At 26.8% G+C, this 12,558-nt stretch overlaps 3 protein-coding genes across 5 annotated transcripts in view; 1 reads left to right on the top strand and 2 right to left on the bottom strand.

Annotated features, from left to right (window-relative positions):
• Positions 1 to 109: 109 nt before the first annotated feature.
• LOC119670694 (transport and Golgi organization protein 2) lies at positions 110 to 2,489 on the bottom strand. Of its 3 annotated transcripts, none has more exons than XM_038081071.1 (5): positions 2,262 to 2,489; positions 1,906 to 2,186; positions 1,639 to 1,761; positions 1,106 to 1,349; positions 110 to 786 (listed from the first exon to the last, which is right to left on the bottom strand). In XM_038081071.1, the coding sequence occupies exons 2-5, from the start codon at positions 2,045 to 2,047 to the stop codon at positions 306 to 308; spliced, it is 990 nt and encodes a 329-aa protein (XP_037936999.1). In that variant the 5' UTR covers positions 2,048 to 2,186; positions 2,262 to 2,489; the 3' UTR covers positions 110 to 305. The 3 variants fall into 3 exon arrangements, with proteins under 3 accessions (XP_037936999.1, XP_037937000.1, XP_037937001.1); XM_038081072.1 differs by having other exon boundaries at positions 1,906 to 2,121; XM_038081073.1 differs by having other exon boundaries at positions 113 to 786; positions 1,106 to 1,232; positions 2,262 to 2,403.
• A 1,629-nt stretch (positions 2,490 to 4,118) lies between these two features.
• LOC119670701 (transcription factor Adf-1-like) lies at positions 4,119 to 5,422 on the bottom strand. The gene is made up of 4 exons (XM_038081081.1): positions 5,253 to 5,422; positions 4,941 to 5,156; positions 4,719 to 4,872; positions 4,119 to 4,649 (listed from the first exon to the last, which is right to left on the bottom strand). Exons 2-4 carry the CDS (start codon positions 5,092 to 5,094, stop codon positions 4,307 to 4,309), a joined length of 651 nt encoding a protein of 216 aa, XP_037937009.1. The 5' UTR covers positions 5,095 to 5,156; positions 5,253 to 5,422; the 3' UTR covers positions 4,119 to 4,306.
• Positions 5,423 to 11,112: 5,690 nt separating this feature from the next.
• LOC119670685 (nuclear factor of activated T-cells 5-like) overlaps positions 11,113 to 12,558 on the top strand; it is a 76,527-nt gene continuing 75,081 nt past the window's right edge. Inside the window, exon 1 of the mRNA XM_038081059.1 lies at positions 11,113 to 11,240. Coding sequence (XP_037936987.1) covers positions 11,159 to 11,240 — 82 coding nt within the window. The 5' untranslated portion in view covers positions 11,113 to 11,158. The remainder of the gene's footprint in view (positions 11,241 to 12,558) is intronic.

Genomic DNA, 12,558 nt, shown 5'->3' with positions numbered 1-12,558 from the left:
AAACAAACGCCAGATATTTGTACATAAATAAATGTTATTTATATTCAATATTATGTATTTAAATATATGTATGTGCTATATTTCATATGTTATATAGTAAAGAGTATGCATAAATAATTAATTTAAATAAATTACTTTATAAATAAGAGAGTATATTTTTACTATCCTGAGTTAAGATTTTACCAGCGAATCATGAAAGTAAATAAAAAGACAAATACGAATATTAAAAATAAATTTTAGTCCTTTTTAAAAGTTAACTTAATCACAAATAAGTTTATATATGACATAAAATCCAAAATAATTTCTTAAACAATATTTTTCTCAATATGGGTTTTTATCCATTCTCCGTCTGGATCATTGCCAGCCATTGTTTCTTCAATGAAATGCATAACGTCATTATTATCAATAAGTATTATTGTGTGTGTTCTACTGCCATAGGATTCATCATCTACACTCACATTAAGCGCACTTAAATACTCGCCCCAGTTGGGTGCACGTCTATTCAATTCGACGTCAGGCCAGAATTTACGTTTACATTTCAGAAGTTCAAATAAATCTTCAATCAATTTCTCTTGTGTTGTCTTAAACATTTTAGGGTCCATTTTATTTTGTGTTTTCACTAAGTTATTCACAATCTCCTCGAAACGTTTACGTCCATAGTGTACTTTTTGAAATGGTGTCTCCGGTAAGCTATTACCAAAGCCATAACATAAACCTTCATCAAATTTCGTTATACTTGGTGGTACATTACTGCAGTGTAAAATACTTGCTGGTTTTGTTGGATCGCTAGAAGAAATTATATGCTATTAGTGTATATATACAGTGAAATGGAAGTACAGTGAAATCTCTCATAAACGGATATCTGTTTGAAAAGAGCAATGTGGCTAGTTCACAAATTTTATTTGTCATTCATAGTACGTTTTTTTAAATCAATAGTTTTCTTAATCGGAAGTAATTACTGGACTCTCTTGCTCGTACCATTTATCACCCAATGAAAAACATTTTTATTGTTGATTTGATAAATGATAAGAATAGTTACAATATATGTCAATGTCCGTTTAAGATAGCTTTCACTGTACTTATGAATATGATCTTATTTCCTTACCCAATTTCAATGGAAACAAAGTTGAAGGCAGTGTATTTTGCACAGTCAGAAACTAAATCTTGGTTATATTTGTCAATGTAACTGTCATAAGTAGAATTAACAAAATCAGCAACAATCATGCCACGCCCTAATAAAAAGTGTTCATTATGTAGTTTACTTTTTGTGGTTGTGGTTGATTTGGTTATTGTTAATGGAACGCCAATTTTCAGTTTGTTGTTGTTGCAGTGCAAATAAATATTATGTGCTTTTTTTTTTATTTGGCAAATAATATTAGAATAAAAAAATTAAAATTACTTAAAATGAGATGCGTAATAAAATAAAAAAAATAAAATATGGAACAAATAAATAAAAAGCTTTATCAAAAAACAAATAATATATGTGCGTTCCAACAAATAAAGAAAAAATTAAATGAATTTTATGCATAATTTCTAGTGGGCAAAGGTTAATCAGTAAAAATTTGTTTTTGTACATAAACAATGCAAATTATTGATATATTTTAAAATATATTTTTAGTATTGATAATTAATTCATACCAATTGCATTCCTGGGCTTGGGCTCACCGGTTAAATTGAGTAAGGCACCAATCTTATATATGCCATTCTTACCGCCAATAGCTAACCATGTGCCACCTTCACGTCCTGGTTCCATATCAATACCTGCGTAAAGAGTTTTTAGTGTTTAAATAGAAAAAGTATTAAATATTTTATATAGAAAAATATTACATATTTTATATGGAAAAATATTGAATATTTTATATGGAAAAATATTAAATATTTTTTGTATGAAATTATTTTACTAACCACCGTAAACATGTTCGGCATTTGCCCATTTTGCTGCAGTCTGCGTTTTGCGTTCAAAAAACTCATCCCGATTAGAAGCCAAAATTAATTTATAGCCAGCAGGGCCAGGATTTGAATTAGCATAAAAAAATATAACACACATTTCAATTTAAGTTTTTTTTTAATTAACTCAAATATAATACGCTGGCAGGTAGTACGTCTAAATGAAGCAATGACCTTAAAAGAAATACAGAAGCGCACAGGCTTAATAAAATTTTTGTTGATATTGCTAATCTCTCGAACTAAAAACAAAGCAATAAAATATATATAAACAATTTTGTAATATGAGTATTTTTATTTGTTGTTTTTTATCTCACCTGCCTCCCAACAGCTGTTTGACAGAGAAATTAGCTACTGTGGAACGCCCGGTTTTATTTATTGTGTGAGGTTGTTAGAGGTACAATGGAACAAAAATCTTTAATAATAAAAAACTCATAATAAATATAATTACTATATTTAATAAATCTATTTCTTTTTTTGTTAAACTACTTTGGGCAACACATTAAGATGTTTTGCTAATATAGGTTTCTTTGCTTCAAATTTTTTAAATTCGTTTTTATTTTTATAATTCAAAGATTATCAGCGTTGTCAAATTAGTCTATTGTGAATGTTTTTTTTTGTGGAAATTTATTGTGACTTCATTCGTATTTTGAGTATGTGTTCGTTTTCCTTGGTGTTTAAAATAATAATAAATCAACAATATAATTTTAAAAATAAAATATACTCAGTAAATAAAAATTAAATTTTATACAAAATCAAGTAGCATAAATTAAAAAAAATATTTGCCATATCTTTTGTGGCACTTTCAATATAACATTATCATACAAACTGTTACTGTATAGAATTAAATAACTGAGTCCTTATTTTTGTGGTTCGATGATTATTTAGTTTAATAAGTTCAAGTTTCTTTGGTACATATGCTCTTCTAAGCACAATAATTCAATTCTTAATAAACTTTATACCTTATGCGAGAGATGATTTCCTAAACAGAACTCTAATGCATTTAATAAAACTTTCTGTACACATTAACAACTAAATTGCAAGTTTAAACAACTATGCTACATCTCATATATACCTATCCCAAATAGTCTACATGCAGTTCTACTAAAATGGTAAATTTTCGTCTATTTAAGCTCAACATCATTCCAGACTGCATCAATCATTAACAAAAATATAGCGATAAGTGCTTTTCAAATTTGTAGATAGTTTACTCATCTATACGAATTTCCTACCAATTTACAACTCTCCTATTGGAAAGGGACTGATTCCAACTGTTGGTTACAAAACTCTCCAATATTTTTTATTTCAATTCGTTGATATGCAGTTTATATTCCTGTTTTAGTAATTCAACACGTTTTTTGTATTCTTTGAAATAAGATTCTGTTCCTTTAAACATTTATTATTTCCAGTCAAATCTCTTTTCCTGGTACTTGACTCAGGACTCAGATTTCAATAACCGCTGTTAAGAATCTATATCCAAATTAAAAATCACTCTATGATATACTTGTTTGTCAGACCCTTATCATCAGTTTGATGTTTACCCTTCACTAACGTCGTCGCATTCTGTATTAGATACGCACAGTGTTCTAGATTTTAAGTCTATTAACTTAAACTTTTTCTTTTGTTAACTCGATTTATACTGTTTTTTAAAACAAATAATGTGGATTTGTTTTTCCATTAAGTTTTTAGCATGGCAAACCCACATATACTTGCAAACATGCGTAAAGCATGATGGGATGTGCTTCATCCGATGTACCTAGTACTGCGCGACAATAATGAATACTGAAATATTGTTAAACACGTATTATGATAAATCAAAAATGTTATTTTCCAAATATGCAAAGCATATTAATTTTTTTAATCCAGATAGTTCAGATACACAATGTGATATTTATAAAGTTAAATTTTGTATTGGATTATTGGCGCTTATTTCTTCATCATGATTGACTCAGAGAGTGACAGAGGTTTCACACTCTGCAAAATTTTTTGATGTAGTATGCTATATTATGTATTATAATATATTATTTTATAAAAGACACATATATGCAAACAAATACATACGTACATATCTAATCAATATAAAATAATTTTAATAATTGTTAAATTTTTTAAATAATTCTTTAATTAAATAATTTAATAATAAAATCACATCTTATTAAGTAAATATATTTAGTTAATATAAAAATTTAATACATATTTGTTGTTAAATATTCTCTTTATGATAAATTCAATAGCTCTGAGCTATATGGTTTCGCCACATAGCAAATTCTTACTATATCTAACTAACCAATTCAATGGTATTAAGTTATTGTTCCGATTACTACTGTATTATTAATACCAGCAGTTATAATCTAATTTATATTTAGAATTTTCCCATGTCTTTCAATTTCTCCTTCATACTTGCCAGCACATGTAGTTGGAAATCGAAAAATTCCGAAGGAGTAAGGTCATACATTCGTATCGTAGCCGCAGCACTATCAAAAAATTTTGAGTACATATCATCGTGTTTGGAGTCATCATAAAAGTTTGTAATACATTTTTTCTTTATCGGTGGTGGTGTTAGGTTTGGTGCTGATGATGGTGACGGCGCTGCTGATGACAATTCGGTTATTACAGGTGAACATTCTGTTGGTGGTGTCAAGGAAGGTGAAATAAATAACGCATCTTGGATTGTGTACTCTTCTTGCTTAATATTGTCTTGTATACTTTGAAATCAATAAATATTGAAAATGAAAAAAAATTATTCGTACAACAAATTTATTAATATTATATACCTAATTGGGTCCATCTCTCCAGTTAAAAACTGTAAATCATGGTAGTATTTATATACTTTTCTTGCTTCTGATCCCATGCTAGTTTTAGTACTAACATCAAGGCGGTATCGGCCGTATTGGTCACGTAAGGACCGCCAGGCCTTTTGTGCGATATCTAAAATATTGAGATCAAATAAATTCTCTCTATTAATTTCATTTCAATAATAATGTAGTTATATTTACCTATCGATATATCTAACTTGGCACTTATATCTGCCCATATTCTTAATTTTGTAATTTTTGATTTATAATTCGGATGGTGTTTATCATATAAAATTGTGTTTGGTCTCACTAATTCAATTAATTTCTTAATTTGTTTATCAGTTAAACTTTGCATATTCTCTGCAGTTTATATTTTTCTTGTCCTCTTTTTATTAATATTTATAAACAAACTGAAAGCTGAAAACAAAATATACACAAACATTTATTTTGACAGTTGCAGCTGAGACGCATATATGTATAAGTGTCTGGTTACAATACAAAACAAATACATACAAGAAGTTCATATGGCACATCTATTGCAACCACTCTCTCTCTCTCTCTCTCTCTCTCTTCTTTCAATACATTCAATTTCCTCTCGTCTATTTTGAATTGTAAACAGGGTATTCTTGTCGTGCAAGAATAGATGTATGTATTTATGTATTCTGTTATACATAAATGAAGTAATTGTGTTTGCTTAATTTAATCTGTACAATTTAAAAACGATCATTTGATTAGAAAAACTTTGAATAGTTGGTTAACAGGTCCATTAATCATTATGAATCAGAATGAAACACACAATAGTTAGTTTCGGACAACTGGTATGCACCGTTTGTCTCAAAGAGAATTCCTACATAGTTATAAACATATGTCCCATGTATATATTACAGCCAAGAAATAATATAGGCCTTTTCGGTGGCTCGCAAGTACAGCAAAAAACAGCAAGTTGCTGGCCTATGCAGGCCTATACTGGCCGCAATGTACGCAAAACAACAACACTATTTTCTCTACCTCGGCCAGCATAGCTATGCTGGCCAACCACATCGGCCAGTAAAAAAAAAAATGTTACCAACGCAATAAGCGAACTATTGTGAACCTTCATTGAAAATTCCAACGAATAGTGCAATCAAATGTCAAAAATTGAGGAAATAAAAATTCAAACAGAATTCAAAAATTTGAAAAATCTTGAAAAGTAACGAAAAAATAATAAGAATGTAGAAATCGTAAGTATTAAGCACATTGAATTTTTTTTTTATGTTAGTTATTACCAAGTAACATTTATTTTATTTCATTTAATTTGTAGTTTACATGCGTAAAAAATTTTTTTATAGAAGTAAAACGTTGCTTTCTTCTCCCAACATCGTCAGTACCTACAAAAATTTACTTATCTTAGTGTTTTATTTTTAAATTTCCAATATTCTTACCATTCCTTTTAATTCCGTGTTTATTTTAATTTTATAATATTTTTATATAAATATATTTGATTTATATGCACATATACAAAATTTGCTGTTTGTCAAAACAAAACATTTGACAGTGATGCCAATGACTCGCGTGGCCAACATAGGCCAACATGCATTTTTTGCCGTACTTGCGAGCCACCGAAAAGGCCTATACAAAATGTTTCTTGAATCAATTATCAATATTAATTAACTAATTAATTATTAATAATTCATCACACATTTATTAAAATTAAAAAATTATTAATAATTAAATAATATAAAATGAATACAACTCAAGAAAATGCATTATTATTTTTAATTTAACACTTTTAACAATTTTTCTATTTTTATTCGGAATTTGCTTTTTAATGTGAGTAACCGTCAGTTTTTTAGTTGGAATAAGAAAAATTAAGTTACCACACTTTGATTATTTTGAAGTAATTTGCAACGTATGATATTTATCATCTGTTTATTTTTTAACAAAATGTTGTTTAAGATGTTTATTCCATGACCCTATTCACACTAGAGCAAGTTGACGATTGAAAATATTTTCAGTAGCGTTCACACTTTCGTGAAACTTTGTCTTGTGTTGTGTAGTCGTATAAAACATTCATGAAAAGTAGTACATAGCAAAATAGCGCTTTTTGACAAAATAATAACATTACAGATGTATGTATATCGAGCTACTGCAAAGTTATTATGGCCGTGTGCGAGTTCAAGTAAATTGAGCTAAAGTAAATTAAAATTTCCTAAGGACTTTTGCATTGCACTTATGCAAATATTTATTTATTACACTTTTTTATTATTTTTGGTTAAAAGTTTTCAAATTTATTTATTTATTTATTAAACATCTTATAAAATATTCACAATCGTAATACTTACTTTAACATACTCGAAATTCTGGTACATACCAACATTCGCTGCCATACCGACATAATATACTATTTCTTTCAATTTACTATCAATTTACTCGCACACGGCCTATGTACCAAATTTGTCAATCAAATCAATATTTGTTGAAACACGGCTAATTATCACAGCTGTTCTTTATACAAAGCAAATCTTTTAGTGTAAATTGGTGAGAACATTATTTAAAATCAAAAATGGATTTGGCATCACTTTTCAGCTGTAACCCACACAAACTCATACCTTGTGACACATGTAGGAAACAGACAGCATTGAAAATACCAGTTGAATGTGTGAAGAATAAAAAGATAGCACGCAGTTAAGAAAGTTAAAATAAATATTAATAAAATAATATTTAAAAAGGCAAAAAATAAATATAAACAAATAGGAAAATATAAACAATAATGTATTTGTCTTATAGCTTTATCATAAAATGTTAATATCAAAGTAGATAATGAATATACGGTAAAGAAAAAGAAAAACATTTACACGCACTTGCCAACATAATACCACTAAATAAATAAATAAATAAAAAGCAACATCGAAAACAGTGAAAAAATAAACGATAAAATATAAAAAATAAATTCACCAGCTTGTAAAAGAAAAAAAATCCGGCAGCAAACAAAATACAGAAAATTGCTAAAAATAGCACAAAAAATCGAATTAGAAATTTCTTACAAATTCACGAAGTTCCTGTCGTGTTAAATTAAATGTCTGAAGGATTTAGTAAAGTGAACTTAAATGCAAAAATTTATTTTAAATATAAAATAAAATTTAATTATATTAGCAGACATACAATTTTAGTGTAAAAATAAATTGTAAATAAATTTTTATAATTCAATTAAAGTGTTAGTGAACTCTTGAAACAAGCATTTTCATATTCAATAAAAGTAAGTTGTTACGAAAATTAATTAAGTGCTTATAATTTAATTAAATATTTAGTAAATATATAATATATTTTTAATGGTGTTATGGCTTTAAGTAGTTATAAAAATGTATTATATTAATGTTACGCATAGTGTGAAGTTACACGTTGCCGCAAGTAGAAGTATGCCTAATAAAAAACATATATATATATATATATATATATATATTTCGTAGATTTCTTTTTTTAAAAATATGTAGAATGGGTCATTTTTTTAAAAAAAATATTAATAGCTGAAGAAAAAACCGCAATAAAAAGTTTTACATTTATATAAATCTACTTAAAATCTATTTTATATAAAGTGAAAAAAATTAAAAATCGTTTTACAATAGTACTCGCCTTTCTTGTATAATTATTTTTGTGTATTAGTTTTTAATAAAAACTTTTTTATAAGTGATTCTTATTTCTAAGTTTGAATAAAAACCAAAATATAAGTAGCAACACTGGAAAAAACTATGAAGTTAATAAACAATAACATAAATAATATTAATTTTTTTCTCTTGATTTTGCAGTATATTATTTTTGATTTCAAAACGTGTAGAATTTTTTTTTATTACAAATAAAAAAATAGAAGTTGAAGTAAATTATAACAACATTTTTTATTTAGATTAGATTAAATCTATTTTCGGCTAACGAAAAAATTGTTTTGCCGTTGCTTATATGTTGCCAACCCTACCGGAATTTTGGAAGCAACAGGTGCCTTTTTCAATCAACGGTTGAATTGTAGTTCTAATATATTGTGACTAATAAAGAAGCACAAAACAAAAATAAATGAAAAAATAAATAAATAAATAGTTAAAATTATAAATAGTTAACAAATAAAAATTTAATTCTCTTCTAAAAGTGATTTAAAAATAATTAATTTAGCCCGCGGGATTCATTCGAGATTCACATATTTTTAAACACTGTGAATAGGAGTCTGATTGGGAATATAAATATGCCTTAAATTGAATTTATTATTTTATGACAATTATTTAGATATAAAGTTAAATACTTTTCTAAATAATAGTTCTATACAATTATTTTCAAACACAAATTTTCACTGTAAAGTAACGTAGTTCCTGAAATGGTTTGATTTCTGAAACAATATCATACTTGATTTGTATTCTTAAAACGTGGACTGTTATACTAGAACAAATAAGTTAGAAACTATCGTAGATAGGTTATGTGGGCATTTAGGGGTTATAAAGGCAAAAAAAAAGAAACCCTGCTCAAAGCCAAAGTTTAAAAAAATGCATAATAAATAATTAATAATACCACATTTACTATAAAGCAAAGCTTTTTAGAAAAAAAAAGATTTGATTAGTATCATACCAGCACAAATACAATTAACTACCAAATCTAAAAACTATTTTTAATACTAACTGTATATAAAACAAGTTGAGAATATAAAACAAACGAATAGAACTCAAATGAGTGAATGCTTAATACCAAGTGAACTTATTTAAGTAACCTATAATGATTGGCAAAACTACTTATGGGTTTTGTTATGTTTTGTCTTGCTATTATTCTATCTACCATGCTACTCTTCTTACACTAGTTGTTTGATTGTATGTATGTATGAATTGATAAATTGCTATTCATTCGAATGGATGCATAAATTGATAAATTGCTTTTAATTCGAATGGATTTCGAATGACTAAATACTAGCACTTAAAAAAGAATGCTATATGTCTATTAAAGCTCTGAATCAAATAAAATTAATACAAAATTAATATTTACACTCAAATCTAATAATAACTTCTTCTGACTAGAAGCTATTTCCTATTAAATGATCTTAAATCATGTAATGATTTATTCATCTATTTAACACAAAAAATTTTATTTGCCTCAAAAACTAATTTTATGAGATTAATAATAACTAGTTTTTGCATTTTTCTTTTTATACGATTAAAAAATTTTAATTTATATTTAATAGCAATTTTAGAAAATTGTGTTTTGTATCAATTTAGTCTAGTAACAGTAGAAATGGTTTTTGCTATGATATCCTATGATTGATGTGAGATCAATAAATTTGTTAGATTTAATGAGTGCTAATCCTGAATAGAAGATAAAGTATTTTTAATGAACTCAAGAAGTGATCTATTTACAAACCATAGCTATGTTAGTAAACCGTTGAGAATATTTTTGTTCCAATTTTATACTCGACATGGTAAACTACAGAAGCGATTGTATAATAAATATTGTTACATATTCCAAGTAATTATTGTATTATTTGTAATTGTAATGTAGTTAGATCGTATATGAAGATAAATTAGTTCTTAGTAACTAAGGACGTAAAGTCCTTCTTCATACCATAACTTCATAAAGTGTGATACTGGCTCTGAAAATATAGTCAGATCATAGATGAAGTCAAATGACTTTTTAGAAACTTAGGATATAATGTCCTAATATGTTCAGTATATATAATATACATATATTAAATTATGCTATTATGCCGAAAGCAGGAAGAATGTTTTGTATATATGACTGTTTGTTAGTTATTCCTAATAGGTTAATCTCGTAAAGACAATGGCGGTAAGAATTCATAATACTTCACATTCTTTTAATAAGCCCTAAGATAGAAAGTTCTCCGATCCAGAATTACATTACTTTATATGTTGTGTGTGCTCGTATATATATTTATATTATGATTGTAATATTATTTATTATCCAGTTATAATCATATCCGGTTTTATTTTTATTAATTTCTTACAAACTTTATTTAAATATATTCATGTTAAGCTTTTACTGTAACGTAATTATTTTAATTACAGTAATGACTAGATAACATCAGTTACAACTCAATTATAAATAGTAATTTAATGTTTAATTTAAATTAAATAACTCAAAGCATCAATATTGTTGTTTTGTTATTCACATACCTCATTTATATAATGTACCTATGTGTAGAATATATATTTATATATATAATAATATTAAATAATTTGAATATTTTTTAACAAAATTATATTGCTGGCTTTATAATTTATATAATATATAAATTTATTTTATAATTAAGTAATTAAAATTAATAAATAATTATAATTGAATTCAAATATAAAAATGTTGTCTCTTTTATTTTTCATTACAGATAAAAAAACAGCAAATATTGTAAATTTTTTTCACATATTTTAAAGTTTAAAAAAGAATTCAAAACTTACCGAAAAATGCTCTTAAAATGTATTAAAACCAGTGGCTCTGGAGCTGGATCCAGTTCTTCAACTTCAACGTTGATCGCTCGCGGAACAGGTTTGTTTGTTTCATTTTCGTTTTAATATTGCGTTCTTTGTTTTCATCTTTAGGTTCGTTTATTATTATTATTATTATTATTAATTATAAATATAAATATATACATATTTACACATATTTGTCTTTTCTTTTGTGTTTTTATTATTTGAATAAACAAAAAAGTTGGAGCAAAATCATTTCTGAAGAAAAAGTGCTCGAGAAGTGTATACTGAGGGTTTTTGTTTTTTAACTTTTTGTAAATTTGACTGTTAATATATTTGCATATATTTTTGTTTATACTATACAGATCTACATTAGATTGCAAATAGTTCCCAGCTATTCACAAAAGTTTAATAAATAAAATGATTACTCAGTAGTTAATCAATCAGTCGATGTATACATAGCAAATAAGAAGATTCGTCGAAATTGTAAAAACGTTTTGCTATGATATAGTATAGTATGACATTTATAATTAGAGAGATGTAGGTAGAAAATGGCAGTTTCGTTATTATGATAATACAGTGAAACTGCATGAAATCCTTTGTTCCCAAAACTACTTTCAAACGGTTTTTCAATCATGGCAATTATACGCATTAAGAAGGATTGTTTGAGTGTCGTGTTAGATCAGGTCGACGTTAGGGTTCTCTATACCGAGAACTTAACCATGTACATACGCGACGAGCCATTTAAGTTTTTCAAAATCACCGAATCGCATCCGAACACTTTACTTTTTTTCACTAAAAACAACTAACTAATAGATATGAAAAACATATATATAAACACTACACGGAACACTATACTGGATGTGGTAAGTATTGTAATGTAACATCAGAGTAAGGATGAAGGAAATGTTAATATTAGTAAAATTAGTTTGGATTCTAATGTAAGAATCTTGGTTCCGTCTCGTTAAGACCCATAAATTAATAATGCTTAAGATTGTGTATGCATTTAGAAATAAAAACAAATGGGCGACATTATATGGCGTAGACCTGCAGTTGGGACACATATTTAATACCTTGATATGTCCTAACCTCAATAAGACAAAAATAGTTTTAGCTGCACGAAGGAGGCATCTACTATCTCCAAGACATAACACTGCTGAAGAATTATTTGAGTTATATATGCCAACAGTGATAAACAGACCCCATTTGACAATAGAGTCTACTGATAATACACTGTAAAATACTGCCAAAAATATTTGTTTTAGTACATTTCCTCCCAACCTTGGTTATAGTTTTGTTAAAAAATAAATTAAAGTAAATGAGAATTTTAATCAAATTCTTTATACTTAAAAAACTAACGCTTCATGGCACTTCATGGATTTCACAATAAACATATT

Source organism: Teleopsis dalmanni, chromosome 1 (genome assembly GCF_002237135.1).
Source record: "Teleopsis dalmanni isolate 2A chromosome 1, ASM223713v2, whole genome shotgun sequence".
NCBI lineage: Eukaryota > Metazoa > Arthropoda > Insecta > Diptera > Diopsidae > Teleopsis > Teleopsis dalmanni.
Note: the sequence above shows the minus strand (reverse complement) of the source record. Positions and strands in the feature narration are given on the sequence as shown.